This window comes from Anthonomus grandis, chromosome 7, assembly GCF_022605725.1.
Source record: "Anthonomus grandis grandis chromosome 7, icAntGran1.3, whole genome shotgun sequence".
In the NCBI taxonomy this organism is placed as follows: Eukaryota; Metazoa; Arthropoda; class Insecta; order Coleoptera; family Curculionidae; genus Anthonomus; species Anthonomus grandis.
The window spans coordinates 30600391-30617603 of record NC_065552.1 but is presented as its reverse complement, the minus strand read 5'-3'; the positions used below and the strand labels follow the sequence as shown (position 1 = coordinate 30617603).

General features: G+C 38.2%; 1 protein-coding gene across 4 annotated transcripts in view; it reads right to left on the bottom strand.

The window, feature by feature from the left end:
- LOC126738858 (collagen alpha chain CG42342-like) overlaps positions 1-17213 on the bottom strand; it is a 328471-nt gene that overhangs the window by 64336 nt on the left and 246922 nt on the right. For 3 of the 4 annotated variants that reach the window (XM_050444322.1, XM_050444323.1, XM_050444321.1), the window contains exons 5-8: positions 10044-10115; positions 9611-9679; positions 9276-9329; positions 8789-8968 (exon numbers count right to left, since the gene is read on the bottom strand). In XM_050444322.1, the coding sequence (XP_050300279.1) occupies positions 8789-8968; positions 9276-9329; positions 9611-9679; positions 10044-10115 (375 nt within the window). The remainder of the gene's footprint in view (positions 1-8788; positions 8969-9275; positions 9330-9610; positions 9680-10043; positions 10116-17213) is intronic. The other variant, XM_050444324.1, reaches the window with a different exon arrangement.

Below are 17213 nucleotides of genomic sequence, written 5' to 3'. Positions count from 1 at the left end.
AGAACCCGAGATATGGACCTCCAAAGTTTGAGATTTTTCATTTTCAGGGTATACCCCCCCGTATCGAATTTTTCACCAAAAATTGATTTTTTTCGAATTTGAACTAACTATACCAGCGGCTTGTTCCCATCACCTACAACACGAAAACACCGGGTTATAATGAGTTTCGAGAAAAACTAAGGGAATTATAGCACTTTGAAAATGCGAAAAATCGATTTTCTTTAAACCCGAAAATAGCTATAGAAACCCCTATTAGCGGCTTATTCCCATCACCTACATTACGAAAACACCGGGTTATAACGGAATTCAACCAGAACAAGTGGAATTATAGCACTTTGATAATTCGGAAAAAAGTCAATTTTCGACCCCGTTTTTGAGCCCAAAAATGGGCCACAAAAATGCGAGATCTCAGCTAGTATGGGAGCTACGACCTTGCGGATGGTCTCGTTGGATTCAGAAGGACGAAACTAAGTTAAAACTGTTGGAATTTTCCCGATAGGGCCCATAGAACCCGAGATATGGACCTCCAAAGTTTGAGATTTTTCATTTTCAGGGTATACCCCCCCGTATCGAATTTTTCACCAAAAATTGATTTTTTTCGAATTTGAACTAACTATACCAGCGGCTTGTTCCCATCACCTACAACACGAAAACACCGGGTTATAATGAGTTTCGAGAAAAACTAAGGGAATTATAGCACTTTGAAAATGCGAAAAATCGATTTTCTTTAAACCCGAAAATAGCTATAGAAACCCCTATCAGCGGCTTATTCCCATCACCTACATTACGAAAACACCGGGTTATAACGGAATTCGACGAGAACAAGTGGAATTATAGCACTTTGAAAATTCGGAAAAAAGTCAATTTTCGACCCCGTTTTTGAGCCCAAAAATAGGCCACAAAAATGCGAGATCTCAGCTAGTATGGGAGCTACGACCTTGCGGATGGTCGCGTTGGATTCAGAAGGACGAAACTAAGTCAAAACCGTTGGAATTTTCCCAATAGGGCCCATAGAACCCGAGATATGGACCTCCAAAGTTTGAGATTTTTCATTTTCAGGGTATACCCCCCCGTATCGAATTTTTCACCAAAAATCGATTTTTTTCGAATTTGAACTAACTATACCAGCGGCTTGTTCCCATCACCTACAACACGAAAACACCGGGTTATAATGAGTTTCGAGAAAAACTAAGGGAATTATAGCACTTTGAAAATGCGAAAAATCGATTTTCTTTAAACCCGAAAATAGCTATAGAAACCCCTATTAGCGGCTTATTCCCATCACCTACATTACGAAAACACCGGGTTATAACGGAATTCAACCAGAACAAGTGGAATTATAGCACTTTGATAATTCGGAAAAAAGTCAATTTTCGACCCCGTTTTTGAGCCCAAAAATGGGCCACAAAAATGCGAGATCTCAGCCAGTATGGGAGCTACGACCTTGCGGATGGTCTCGTTGGATTCAGAAGGACGAAACTAAGTTAAAACTGTTGGAATTTTCCCGATAGGGCCCATAGAACCCGAGATATGGACCTCCAAAGTTTGAGATTTTTCATTTTCAGGGTATACCCCCCGTATCGAATTTTTCACCAAAAATTGATTTTTTTCGAATTTGAACTAACTATACCAGCGGCTTGTTCCCATCACCTACAACACGAAAACACCGGGTTATAATGAGTTTCGAGAAAAACTAAGGGAATTATAGCACTTTGAAAATGCGAAAAATCGATTTTCTTTAAACCCGAAAATAGCTATAGAAACCCCTATCAGCGGCTTATTCCCATCACCTACATTACGAAAACACCGGGTTATAACGGAATTCGACCTGAACAAGTGGAATTATTGCACTTTGAAAATTCGGAAAAAAGTCAATTTTCGACCCCGTTTTTGAGCCCAAAAATGGGCCACAAAAATGCGAGATCTCAGCTAGTATGGGAGCTACGACCTTGCGGATGGTCTCGTTGGATTCAGAAGGACGGAACTAAGTCAAAACCGTTGGAATTTTCCCGATAGGGCTCATAGAACCCGAGATATGGACCTCCAAAGTTTGAGATTTTTCATTTTCAGAGTATACCCCCCCGTATCGAATTTTTCACTAAAAATTGATTTTTTTCGAATTTGAACTAACTATACCAGCGGCTTGTTCCCATCGCCTACATTACGAAAACACCGGGTTATAACGGAATTCGACGAGAACAAGTGAAATTATAGCACTTTGAAAATTCGGAAAAAAGTCAATTTTCGACCCCGTTTTTGAGCCCAAAAATGGGCCACAAAAATGCGAGATCTCAGCTAGTATGGGAGCTACGACCTTGCGGATGGTCGCGTTGGATTCAGAAGGACGAAACTAAGTCAAAACCGTTGGAATTTTCCCGATAGGGCCCATAGAACCCGAGATATGGACCTCCAAAGTTTGAGATTTTTCATTTTCAGGGTATACCCCCCCGTATCGAATTTTTCACCAAAAATTGTTTTTTTTCGAATTTGAACTAACTATACCAGCGGCTTGTTCCCATCACCTACAACACGAAAACACCGGGTTATAATGAGTTTCGAGAAAAACTAAGGGAATTATAGCACTTTGAAAATGCGAAAAATCGATTTTCTTTAAACCCGAAAATAGCTATAGAAACCCCTATTAGCGGCTTATTCCCATCACCTACATTACGAAAACACCGGGTTATAACGGAATTCAACCAGAACAAGTGGAATTATAGCACTTTGATAATTCGGAAAAAAGTCAATTTTCGACCCCGTTTTTGAGCCCAAAAATGGGCCACAAAAATGCGAGATCTCAGCTAGTATGGGAGCTACGACCTTGCGGATGGTCTCGTTGGATTCAGAAGAACGAAACTAAGTTAAAACCGTTGGAATTTTCCCGATAGGGCCCATAGAACCCGAGATATGGACCTCCAAAGTTTGAGATTTTTCATTTTCAGGGTATACCCCCCCGTATCGAATTTTTCACCAAAAATTGATTTTTTTCGAATTTGAACTAACTATACCAACGGCTTGTTCCCATCACCTACAACACGAAAACACCGGGTTATAATGAGTTTCGAGAAAAACTAAGGGAATTATAGCACTTTGAAAATGCGAAAAATCGATTTTCTTTAAACCCGAAAATAGCTATAGAAACCCCTATCAGCGGCTTATTCCCATCACCTACATTACGAAAACACCGGGTTATAACGGAATTCGACGAGAAGAAGTGGAATTATAGCACTTTGAAAACTCGGAAAAAAGTCAATTTTCGACCCCGTTTTTGAGCCCAAAAATAGGCCACAAAAATGCGAGATCTCAGCTAGTATGGGAGCTACGACCTTGCAGATGGTCGCGTTGGATTCAGAAGGACGAAACTAAGTCAAAACCGTTGGAATTTTCCCAATAGGGCCCATAGAACCCGAGATATGGACCTCCAAAGTTTGAGATTTTTCATTTTCAGGGTATACCCCCCCGTATCGAATTTTTCACCAAAAATTGATTTTTTTCGAATTTGAACTAACTATACCAGCGGCTTGTTCCCATCACCTACAACACGAAAACACCGGGTTATAATGAGTTTCGAGAAAAACTAAGGGAATTATAGCACTTTGAAAATGCGAAAAATCGATTTTCTTTAAACCCGAAAATAGCTATAGAAACCCCTATTAGCGGCTTATTCCCATCACCTACATTACGAAAACACCGGGTTATAACGGAATTCGACGAGAACAAGTGGAATTATAGCACTTTGAAAATTCGGAAAAAAGTCAATTTTCGACCCCGTTTTTGAGCCCAAAATGGGCCACAAAAATGCGAGATCTCAGCTAGTATGGGAGCTACGACCTTGCGGATGGTCGCGTTGGATTCAGAAGGACGAAACTAAGTCAAAACCGTTGGAATTTTCCCGATAGGGCCCATAGAACCCGAGATATGGACCTCCAAAGTTTGAGATTTTTCATTTTCAGGGTATACCCCCCCGTATCGAATTTTTCACCAAAAATTGATTTTTTTCGAATTTGAACTAACTATACCAGCGGCTTGTTCCCATCACCTACAACACGAAAACACCGGGTTATAATGAGTTTCGAGGAAAACTAAGGGAATTATAGCACTTTGAAAATGCGAAAAATCGATTTTCTTTAAACCCGAAAATAGCTATAGAAACCCCTATCAGCGGCTTATTCCCATCACCTACATTACGAAAACACCGGGTTATAACGGAATTCGACGAGAACAAGTGGAATTATAGCACTTTGAAAATTCGGAAAAAAGTCAATTTTCGACCCCGTTTTTGAGCCCAAAAATAGGCCACAAAAATGCGAGATCTCAGCTAGTATGGGAGCTACGACCTTCCGGATGGTCGCGTTGGATTCAGAAGGACGAAACTAAGTCAAAACCGTTGGAATTTTCCCAATAGGGCCCATAGAAGCCGAGATATGGACCTCCAAAGTTTGAGATTTTTCATTTTCAGGGTATACCCCCCCGTATCGAATTTTTCACCAAAAATTGATTTTTTTCGAATTTGAATCAACTATACCAGCGGCTTGTTCCCATCACCTACAACACGAAAACACCGGGTTATAATGAGTTTCGAGAAAAACTAAGGGAATTATAGCACTTTGAAAATGCGAAAAATCGATTTTCTTTAAACCCGAAAACAGCTATAGAAACCCCTATCAGCGGCTTATTCCCATCACCTACATTACGAAAACACCGGGTTATAACGGAATTCGACGAGAACAAGTGGAATTATAGCACTTTGAAAATTCGGAAAAAAGTCAATTTTCGACCCCGTTTTTGAGCCCAAAATGGGCCACAAAAATGCGAGATCTCAGCTAGTATGGGAGCTACGACCTTGCGGATGGTCGCGTTGGATTCAGAAGGACGAAACTAAGTCAAAACCGTTGGAATTTTCCCGATAGGGCCCATAGAACCCGAGATATGGACCTCCAAAGTTTGAGATTTTTCATTTTCAGGGTATACCCCCCCGTATCGAATTTTTCACCAAAAATTGATTTTTTTCGAATTTGAACTAACTATACCAGCGGCTTGTTCCCATCACCTACAACACGAAAACACCGGGTTATAATGAGTTTCAAGAAAAACTAAGGGAATTATAGCACTTTGAAAATGCGAAAAATCGATTTTCTTTAAACCCGAAAATAGCTATAGAAACCCCTATTAGCGGCTTATTCCCATCACCTACATTACGAAAACACCGGGTTATAACGGAATTCGACGAGAACAAGTGGAATTATAGCACTTTGAAAATTCGGAAAAAAGTCAATTTTCGACCCCGTTTTTGAGCCCAAAATGGGCCACAAAAATGCGAGATCTCAGCTAGTATGGGAGCTACGACCTTGCGGATGGTCGCGTTGGATTCAGAAGGACGAAACTAAGTCAAAACCGTTGGAATTTTCCCGATAGGGCCCATAGAACCCGAGATATGGACCTCCAAAGTTTGAGATTTTTCATTTTCAGGGTATACCCCCCCGTATCGAATTTTTCACCAAAAATTGATTTTTTTCGAATTTGAACTAACTATACCAGCGGCTTGTTCCCATCACCTACAACACGAAAACACCGGGTTATAATGAGTTTCGAGAAAAACTAAGGGAATTATAGCACTTTGAAAATGCGAAAAATCGATTTTCTTTAAACCCGAAAACAGCTATAGAAACCCCTATCAGCGGCTTATTCCCATCACCTACATTACGAAAACACCGGGTTATAACGGAATTCGACGAGAACAAGTGAAATTATAGCACTTTGAAAATTCGGAAAAAAGTCAATTTTCGACCCCGTTTTTGAGCCCAAAATGGGCCACCAAAATGCGAGATCTCAGCTAGTATGGGAGCTACGACCTTGCGGATGGTCTCGTTGGATTCAGAAGGACGAAACTAAGTCAAAACCGTTGGAATTTTCCCGATAGGGCCCATAGAACCCGAGATATGGACCTCCAAAGTTTGAGATTTTTCATTTTCAGGGTATACCCCCCCGTATCGAATTTTTCACCAAAAATTGATTTTTTTCGAATTTGAACTAACTATACCAGCGGCTTGTTCCCATCACCTACAACACGAAAACACCGGGTTATAATGAGTTTCGAGAAAAACTAAGGGAATTATAGCACTTTGAAAATGCGAAAAATCGATTTTCTTTAAACCCGAAAATAGCTAAAGAAACCCCTATTAGCGGCTAATTCCCATCACCTACATTACGAAAACACCGGGTTATAACGGAATTCGACGAGAACAAGTGGAATTATAGCACTTTGAAAATTCGGAAAAAAGTCAATTTTCGACCCCGTTTTTGAGCCCAAAAATAGGCCACAAAAATGCGAGATCTCAGCTAGTATGGAAGCTACGACCTTGCGGATGGTCTCGTTGGATTCAGAAGGACGAAACTAAATCAAAACCGTTGGAATTTTCCCAATAGGGCCCATAGAAGCCGAGATATGGACCTCCAAAGTTTGAGATTTTTCATTTTCAGGGTATACCCCCCCGTATCGAATTTTTTCACCAAAAATTGATTTTTTTCGAATTTGAATCAACTATACCAGCGGCTTGTTCCCATCACCTACAACACGAAAACACCGGGTTATAATGAGTTTCGAGAAAAACTAAGGGAATTATAGCACTTTGAAAATGCGAAAAATCGATTTTCTTTAAACCCGAAAATAGCTATAGAAACCCCTATTAGCGGCTTATTCCCATCACTTACATTACGAAAACACCGGGTTATAACGGAATTCGACCAGAACAAGTGAAATTATAGCACTTTGAAAATTCGGAAAAAAGTCAATTTTCGACCCCGTTTTTGAGCCCAAAATGGGCCACCAAAATGCGAGATCTCAGCTAGTATGGGAGCTACGACCTTGCGGATGGTCTCGTTGGATTCAGAAGGACGAAACTAAGTCAAAACCGTTGGAATTTTCCCGATAGGGCCCATAGAACCCGAGATATGGACTTCCAAAGTTTGAGATTTTTCATTTTCAGGGTATACCCCCCCGTATCGAATTTTTCACCAAAAATTGATTTTTTTCGAATTTGAACTAACTATACCAGCGGCTTGTTCCCATCACCTACAACACGAAAACACCGGGTTATAATGAGTTTCGAGAAAAACTAAGGGAATTATAGCACTTTGAAAATGCGAAAAATCGATTTTCTTTAAACCCGAAAATAGCTATAGAAACCCCTATCAGCGGCTTATTCCCATCACCTACATTACGAAAACACCGGGTTATAACGGAATTCGACGAGAACAAGTGGAATTATAGCACTTTGAAAATTCGGAAAAAAGTCAATTTTCGACCCCGTTTTTGAGCCCAAAAATGGGCCACAAAAATGCGAGATCTCAGCTAGTATGGGAGCTACGACCTTGCGGATGGTCTCGTTGGATTCAGAAGGACGAAACTAAGTCAAAACTGTTGGAATTTTCCCGATAGGGCCCATAGAACCCGAGATATGGACCTCCAAAGTTTGAGATTTTTCATTTTCAGGGTATACCCCCCCGTATCGAATTTTTCACCAAAAATTGATTTTTTTCGAATTTGAACTAACTATACCAGCGGCTTGTTCCCATCACCTACAACACGAAAACACCGGGTTATAATGAGTTTCAAGAAAAACTAAGGGAATTATAGCACTTTGAAAATGCGAAAAATCGATTTTCTTTAAACCCGAAAATAGCTATAGAAACCCCTATTAGCGGCTTATTCCCATCACCTACATTACGAAAACACCGGGTTATAACGGAATTCAACCAGAACAAGTGGAATTATAGCACTTTGATAATTCGGAAAAAAGTCAATTTTCGACCCCGTTTTTGAGCCCAAAAATGGGCCACAAAAATGCGAGATCTCAGCTAGTATGGGAGCTACGACCTTGCGGATGGTCTCGTTGGATTCAGAAGGACAAAACTAAGTCAAAACCGTTGGAATTTTCCCGATAGGGCCCATAGAAGCCGAGATATGGACCTCCAAAGTTTGAGATTTTTCATTTTCAGGGTATACCCCCCCCGTATCGAATTTTTCACCAAAAATTGATTTTTTTCGAATTTGAACTAACTATACCAGCGGCTTGTTCCCATCACCTACAACACGAAAACACCGGGTTATAATGAGTTTCGAGAAAAACTAAGGGAATTATAGCACTTTGAAAATGCGAAAAATCGATTTTCTTTAAACCCGAAAATAGCTATAGAAACCCCTATCAGCGGCTTATTCCCATCACCTACATTACGAAAACACTGGGTTATAACGGAATTTGACCAGAACAAGTGGAATTATAGCACTTTGAAAATTCGGAAAAAAGTCAATTTTCGACCCCGTTTTTGAGCCCAAAAATGGGCCACAAAAATGCGAGATCTCAGCTGGTATGGGAGCTACGACCTTGCGGATGGTCTCGTTGGATTCAGAAGGACGAAACTAAGTCAAAACCGTTGGATTTTCCCGGTAGCTCCCATAGAAGCCGAGATATCGGCCTTCAAAATTTGGGTTTTTTCATTTTTTGGGTTTGGATTTTTTTCAGAATTTTTTTTTTTCGAATTCGAACTAACTATACCAGCGGATTGTTCTCAACAAGTAGAGCACGAAAACACCGGGTTATAAGGAAATGTTGGAAGGCAGAAGCAATATGTCTTGGCATGATTATATAGGTTTGGTTAGTGGTTTGTTTCAGTCCTCCACGGATTGTGGTTCCCTGGATGGATTCATCTGAGGTGTTTTTTTTATATAGCGTACGAGAATATTGATATATTTAAATAAATAAAAGTCTAAGTAAACAAATTTCCTTACCTTTGGTCCGGTAAGTCCATCAATTCCAGGCGGTCCAGGAGGACCGACAGGCCCTGGTTCGCCCCTTTCACCTGCTGGTCCAGGCTCCCCAGGCATTCCCTGCCTGCCATCGTGTCCCGAGGGACCCTCGCGACCTGAAGGACCCGGTGGGCCTGGAGGACCTGGCTCTCCAGGCTCTCCCTTTTAAATAAAAATGTTTTATGTCGCGGTTTATATTCTCAAAAAGAGTAAAGTATGTTGAAGAAGTGTAAAATATGTAAAGAAAGTATTAATATAATAAGTTAATTACATGCAATTTATACAGGTAATAATATAGCTATAACATGCATTTTACCAACATTAAAACATGTATTTAGGTGAAAAAGCGTGCAAGAAAGTAGATTGTCGCTCATTTTTGAATAATTTAACTGTATATTTAATTCGTTTAAATCATTTAGAAAAAGAAAATTAAGAAGATTTAAAATAATAGCAAATTAAACCAACTCACTTTGAGTGTAATGAGAGTTTCCCCGGTAATGTTATGGCCCCTTTCTTGCAGCCCCTAAAAATACACTAATTATAAATTAAAAAACCAAGACATAATTTACCATAAATCATAATAAAGGATTAATCATAAATAAACTGCTAAGCTCCCATAACCTAAAACAAAATAAACATGCGAAAACAACATATAAAACTAGAATGCCTATTTTTAGGAATATTGAACTGCTGCTGTATGCTCAGTTTCCAGTAGGAGGGTAATAAAATAGACATTCTTGGTTAATATCTACACCACAAATACACAAACTACGCCAATGATTGGGGAGGTTGCTGTCAATTTACCTTGACAGCTACGATCTCGGCGTAGCCTAGCGTCCCTCCTCGTAGAGTTGTCACTGATCTTTTAAAACCCTAGATGGAAATTTGTTTGTTTTACTTAATTTAAAATAAATATTCTAAGGAAAAATTATATTTCAAGCGGCAGAAATTTATTAAATTTTGTTTTTTATTTAACATCTAACGCATCTAATGAAAAATCTATACTACGTTCAGAAACCTTGCAACATAAATAAAATCTTCGATATTTTAGGTGTTACTTACCCTTCCCGGCGGCTTTTAAACAGAAATGAAATCAAATGAAAATAAGCATAGACAGTAGGGGTCTTTTCAAAATATATTTCTAAGCTACTTCAGGAAGAAATTGAACTTTTTGTCAACTATTTTGGGCAATTTTATTTAAAATTAAATCACATAAAAAATAAATAAGTATGTTTACCTTCACGGCTTGTATCACATCGATGCCCGCACTTCCTGTTTGACCCTTTTGTCCTTTATCGCCTGGTAGACCCTAAAATTTATTTATGTACATTATTTTTACTTTGAAAATAAAATTGACAGTAATGTTCACTTATTATATGGGACCTTCAATTGGAAATTTCCATGCGCAGTTGCTAACCAATAATGCCACCTAGTCGATTGTAGCAACAGTGGGAGCGTACTTAAAATTAGACAAAAAATATTTGCATTAAAAAAATATTTGTAAAAATATTTCTAATATGCAGGGTGTTCCGTTGATCATGTTACAAACTTCTAGGGCAGATAGAAAACGTCAAAAGAAAAATAAAAGTTCATATAAACATGGATCCGGAAAAGCTTCCTCAGGGAGCTAGAGTTCCCTTTTTTTTTAATAGCTCCGGAACTGCTTTAGCTACCGCAACCAATTTTGGGAGGTAAATTATTGTTAGTACGTTTATTCTTTTGAACCTACTAAATAAAAAAAATATTTACCAGGGGCTTCAGAATCAGGGGGGTAGTTGGTAAATTTAGGCCCATTTCTTTAAGACTTTAATTTCTGCCCGTTTGGGCATAAGATTATGATGTTCCTGTGCTTTTTACATAAAAAAGGTGCTCTTAGTAAAAGTCGGTAAATATCACCGTTTTTGTGGAAATTGGCTAAAACCAAACTAAGATACAGCACCTGAATTAATTATTTTAATAATAATAATAATGCTAATTCATTGCCACTGTCAGTATTTTTTACATGATTATAATTCCCTTTTTATTATGGTTAAGTAATGGAAGATTACACTTTGCTGAATAAGAAGAATGAATATTCGATGTAAGGGTAGAGCTGCTTCTCGACTATATGAAGAGCGGTTTCCCGAAAGACGAATCCCAGCTCACACACTTTTTGAAAGGGTCAATCAACGGCTCAGGGAGACTGGCTCCGTAAAACGCCAAGATAATGGCGCGCAAAGGAACATCCGAATCCCGGATTTTGAGGAAGAAGTGCTTCAGCGATTTGAAGATAACTCATCAGTAAGTACTCGAGCAGTAGCTGATGCGATGCATGTAAATCATGTTAGGGTATGGAACGTTGTTCATGAACAGATTCTTCGGCCCTACCACCTGCAAAATTAGGTGCAATCATTAGGACCCAATGATTTTATGCCCCTCGTGAATTTTTGCCAGTGGTTTCTTGACCGGTGTACAGAAGAACCTCAATTTCCAAAATATGTCCTTTTTACTGACGAGGCTTTATTTACAAAAGAAGGCATTTTTAATTCTAAGAATAATCATGTGTGGAGTGAGGGAAACCCTTATGGTATTCATTTTAGGAGCTATCAACATAAGTTTTCGGTCAATATGTAGGCTGGCATTGTTGGAGAACGCTTAATTGGTCCAATTATGTTGCCTCCTCGTTTAACGCGAAATATTTATTTACATTTTTTAAGAAATGTACTGCCAGAACTATTAGATGATCTGCCCCTAAATATACGACAGAACTTATGGCTACAACGCGATGGAGCGCCAGCTCATTTTTCACTTATTGTCCGCGTGTTTATAAATGAAAATTTTGGAAGGCGCTGGATTGGCCGCGGAGGCCCTGTCACCTGGCCAGCGCGCTCATCCGATTTGACACCCTTAGATTTTTTTCTTTGGCGGCATATGAAAAGTCTCGTATATGACACTCCAGTCGAGTCAGAAGAAGACCTGGTGGCCAGAATTTCCGCAGCTGCTGAAGTAATCCAAACCACGCCTGATAGTTTGTGCTGTCTTTAATTGATGTGGTCTTAACCCATTGCGAAAATCTGTTAATCATAGTTAGACAGTATATATAGCCATCGTGTTGTGGCAACGGACCGACAATATCTATATGAACATGGTCGAAACGACCATCCGAGGAAACGAATTGATCCGGAAAGGTCCTGACGTGCCTGGTTACCTTTGACGCCTGACAGTCAGTCTACGCTTTACACCATGACTTAAAGTCTCGTTGCATATTGGGCCAAACATATCTCTGACGAATAAGGTGGTCGGTGACTTTGGCGCTGGGATGTGCTGGGTGGTGGACCATGCGGAAGATCCTTTCGCGAAGAGCTTTAGGTACATATGGTCGAATTTCTTCACCCAAAATCTCGTAATCTAGCGCATCATTGTCAGGCCCCCATTGGATTTTCTTAAGTTTTAATGGGTGGTCCTGAGCCGTTTTAATAACTTTAAGTTGTTCATCAACCGTTTAATGCTCAGAGAGATCGTTTAAATTAAATTCTAGCGGTAATCGAAGAGCATCAATCCGAGAAAGCGAATCGGCGTATGTGTTACGGTGTAAATGTAGTAACATTTTCAGAACCAGCCAGATGGACGAATTCCGTGGTAAATTCGGCAATAAAAGACAGTTGCCGAAGTTGTCGAGGGGATACTTTGTCACTGCGCTGTTTAAACGCAAGGTTCCCAAGAATCATCGGAAGATTATTCCAAGACTGCTCCCATACAAAGATCTGACGCATGGGTTACTACCCTAATATTCGCATTGATACGAGGGTGAACTAGCACTGTCGCATTTGCCAAATCGCATTTCGCTTTTTCGAACGCTTTTATGGCCTCTGGAGTTTAAACAATTTCCCGTTTGTTATTTTTCACAGAACGTGCTAGGTATGCGTTGAGTGATGCGAGACTTATTGCGGCATTAGGCAGGCATCGCCGGTAAAAATGTAAAATTACAAAAAAACGACGTAAGGCCGCGATTGTTTTTGGCCTCTCGAAATTACATATTGCCTCAACTTTCTCAGTAGTGGGACGAATGCCCTTTGGGTTAACCAAGTAACCTAAGAATTCTAATTCCGGAACATTGAAAATACACTTATCCACGTTTAAACGAAGGTAAAACTCTTTAAGCCTTTGAAAGACCACAAGTAAGTGTTGAAAGTGTTCCTCAGGTGATGATGACGCAATCAAAATATCGTTGATATAGATAAAAACATAATCCAAATCAACTAAAGCTCGATTTATGTATCGTTGAAAAGATTGGCAAGCATTTCGCAAACTAAATGTTATAACCAAATATTCATACAAGCCAAACGGAGTTATAATGGTGGTTGTTTCAATGTCTTCAGGCGCCATTGGAATCTGGTGGTACGCCTTTTGTAAATCCAAGGACGGAAATACCGTTTTACCGCTCAGGTTTAAGGAACAGCCTAACCACGTCAACCTTAATATGGTGCGTAGATACAATAAATGTATCGATCGTGGCAGCCGGCATTTTGAGCAATTAATATTTTAAGTTTATTTTTGTAATACCAATCTTTAATAAAATTTGTTTACGTTTCTAAAATTGTTAATTTGTTGGTTTTTTATTACACTTAAAATCATTTAAACATTTTATGCCTCAAGGTAATTAAAGTGACAGTTAATTAATTTGAGTACCAATTTAATAAAGTGGCTACCTTAACTTTTTTTAAACATTTATTTTCTATTTAAGCCAGATTTTTTTTAACTGTTTATAGGTAATTCATTTTTGTATCTCATAACTTGCTTTTTGTCAATTTTCACAAAAACGGTGATATTTACCATTTACCGACTTTTACTAAGAGCACCTTTTTTATGTAAAAAGCATAGGAATATCATAATCTAAGGCCCAAACGGACAGAAATTAAAGTCTTGAAGAAATGGGCCTAAATTTACCAAATACCCCCCTGATTCTGAAGCCCCTGGTAAATATTTTTTTATTTAGTAGGTTCAAAAGAATAAACGTACTAACAATAATTTACCTCCCAAAATTGGTTGCGGTAGCTAAAGTAATTCCGGAGCTATTAACCCTTTCGGTACTGCTGTCATATATCTATGTCAGATATTAAATTGGCACATGAACGGCTGACCGATATATATGACATCATAATAAACATTCCCCTTAGACGACTGACATAAATATTGGACAAAGTTTAAAATTTTCTTTGCAGTATGAACGGCTGACCGATATATCGGTCATGATAACGGTACCTGGCATCCGAGCGACTGATATATATGACAGTAGCGAAAATATACGACAATTGCCGAAGTAAGGGTTTGTTTGTTGTTATTTCAGTAGTGGTTTGTTCAGTATTACTATTTGCGTTTAGATGAGTTTTTATAGTGTGCAATGTGCATAGGCGGTTATAATGTCGTCCGAACAGCAACCAGGTCCATCAAGATCGAAAAGATTCCGAGCGGAAGAAAATGGCGGCGCTGATTTGGAAAATTATTGTGGGTTAGAAAAACGCGAAGTGCAAAATATAAAATACTTGTTACGTGAGTTATCTGATAAGGACAGTGGCTATGATCCATTTATGGATAGTGGAAGTGAATACTTGCCAAGCGAAACTGAGAGTGATGACAACATGGAGTACGAGGTAAGGGATGCAGACGACCAGCTTGGTGAACAGCAGGAAGATGATGAACAGAATTTACAACAACAGGAAAATATTTGTGATATGCCCGACTACAGCGACACATTGAAATGGACCAATTTAAATTTTGAACCCAAGCTTCATGAATTCGATATGGTAAATAGTGGAGTAAAAAATCAGACGTTGACCGAAAATTCGCCAGAATTAGATTTTTTTTTAAATCTTTTTACTGAAGATACTGCTCTATATGTTATCCAAGAGACCAATAGATATGCAGATCAACAGAAAGAAAAAAACTGGAAAGCACTTAATTTAAATGAATTTTTTACTTTTATTGCTCTTACAATGCTAATGCCCAAAAATAAAAAATTAGAAGTAAAGGAATATTGGTCCTTGGATCCCTTGTTATTTTCTCCTGTTTTTAGAAAACACATCTCAAGAGACAGGTATTTTCAGATCCTAAGAAATTTGCATTTTGCCAATAATGAAGAACAAGACACAACAAATCGTTTGTTTAAAAGTTTAAAAGGTTCTAGAGCTTATTAAACAAAGATTTAAATCAGAATTTTACCCATTTCAAAACCTAGTTGTTGATAAAAGTATGGTGCTTTTTAAGGGAAGACTCAGCTTTAAACAATTTATTCGAACCAAGCGCCACCGCTTTGGTATTAAACTTTATGTTTTGTGTGACTGCGAGACTGGATACCTTCTCGATTTCATTCTTTATATTGGGAAATGCACTTACGTTTCAGAACAAAACATTACAGGTTTAGGAATTTCTGGAAATATTGTTGTCCAGCTTCTTCAGCTTTATCAAGAGAAAGGTCATTCAGTCTTTACTGATAATTTTATAGCAGTCCTGCACTTTCAAGCTACTTATTTGATCACAAAACCAATTCCTGTGACACTGTAAGGTTTAATAGATTGCACATGCCTGTATTTAATGAAAAACTAAGTAAAGGAGACATTGCCTGGAGGAGTTCGGACAAGTGTCTCGTTTTAAAATGGAAGGACCGGCGAGAAGTAACATTGATAACCACAATGCATAAAAATGAAATGGTTACTCTTAACAAAATCGACAGGACTACAAAAGAACACGTCAAAAAACCGCTGTGTGTGGTTGAGTATAATGCAAACATGGGAGCAGTAGCTCGTTCTGACATGATGATGAGTAGCATTAATTGCCTACATAAGACAGTTAAATGGTACCGGAAATTGTTTGTTCATAGCTTAGACATTTGTATGCTGAATGCTCATGCTATGTACTCCACAAAGCAAACCTCAAATTTCGCTTGCCAAGTTCCAGTTGAATGTTATTCGCCAAATGTTTCTAAGGTTAGTAGTGTTTGTTTCTCGTTCTTCACTATTTTAGCTAAATATTTTGAAATTTTTAGGTATAGGTACGAGAAGAAACCAACAGTGATGTACACCGAAATAAATTCCAGATTAAGGGAGCGACATTTTCCAAACTTAGTGCCAGGTACTGAAAAACTCAAAACAGCTCAAAGAAGATGTGTCACTTTAGGCCAAAAAAAGAGAAAGGCTTCCAGATATGTGTGCAGGGAGTGTAACGTAGGTTTGTGCATAGTTCCATGTTTCGAGATTTATCATACTAAAGACAAATATTAAATTTTGAACTAAAATAAGCTATAGAATTTGGAAAAATGTTAGTTCTTTTATGTATTTTTTGCATTCATCAATAAATTTTGTTTGCTACTCTTTTCGTAATAAATATTTAAACGTTTTCAATATGTTTTATTATTAAATCGATTAAAAAAATAATAATAAAAATATAGAAACATTTCTATTATGATATAATCTATATTTTGGTACAGTAACCTATATATATGACAGCCGTCTACCCGCCACAGTGAAAGGCAGCCGTCCATACGTTATAATAGGTAGTAAACAGGTCAGTACTGAAAGGGTTAAAAAAAACTAGTTTTTTAAGGTTATTTTCAAAGAGCTCTAGCTCCCTGAGAAAGCTTTTCCGGACCCATGTTTATATGAACTTTTGTTTTTCTTTTGACGTTTTCTATCTACCCTAGAAGTTTGTAACATGATCAACGGAACACCCTGTATAATGACTTACGTCATACCCAAAAAAAGATACCCTTACTGGAAATTTTATTTACCTTATTAGAGGACCTAATCGAAGAAGGACCACAGCAAACTTCAGTCAAACTTCGAAGAAACAGTTGTGGAAGGCCATCAAAGAGATCAAAAGTAATGAAAAATGTGGGTGATCACCTTTCAATAGAAACATCAAAACGGCGAAGATGTGCTCGTTGCGCTCTTCAGAAAAAAGAACGTAGAACCACTACTATTTGTGCAATGTGCGATGTAGGGTTGTGCAAGCATTGTTTTGCGCTTTATCATTCATCCTAAAATACTTACCTTTGCGGGTTGTCTTTTTGTGAATAAAAAAAATAAAAATTTTGAAATATGTTTTTTTGGCCCCTAGGGATATTTATAACCCACCTAAAAATCCCGCTGAGATATATTTGTCCCACAATTTTTTGCTCTCCCTGTATATATTTTTTTAATTTTAACTAGTATATATTTTTAAATGATCTCTTAAAATACCATAACTTGCAAAAACATCCTTAAAATCATTAAAAATAAAATCGGGTCTTAGATACCCTTGAGTGTAAAGTTGTTTTATCTAACAGTTATCTTCATTGACTTATTTTGCTAATTTATTTAATAGTATCGTCACCATACATGTGAAGTGATGCAACCTCAGCACAATTCAGAATATGTTCTAAACCATAACAGAA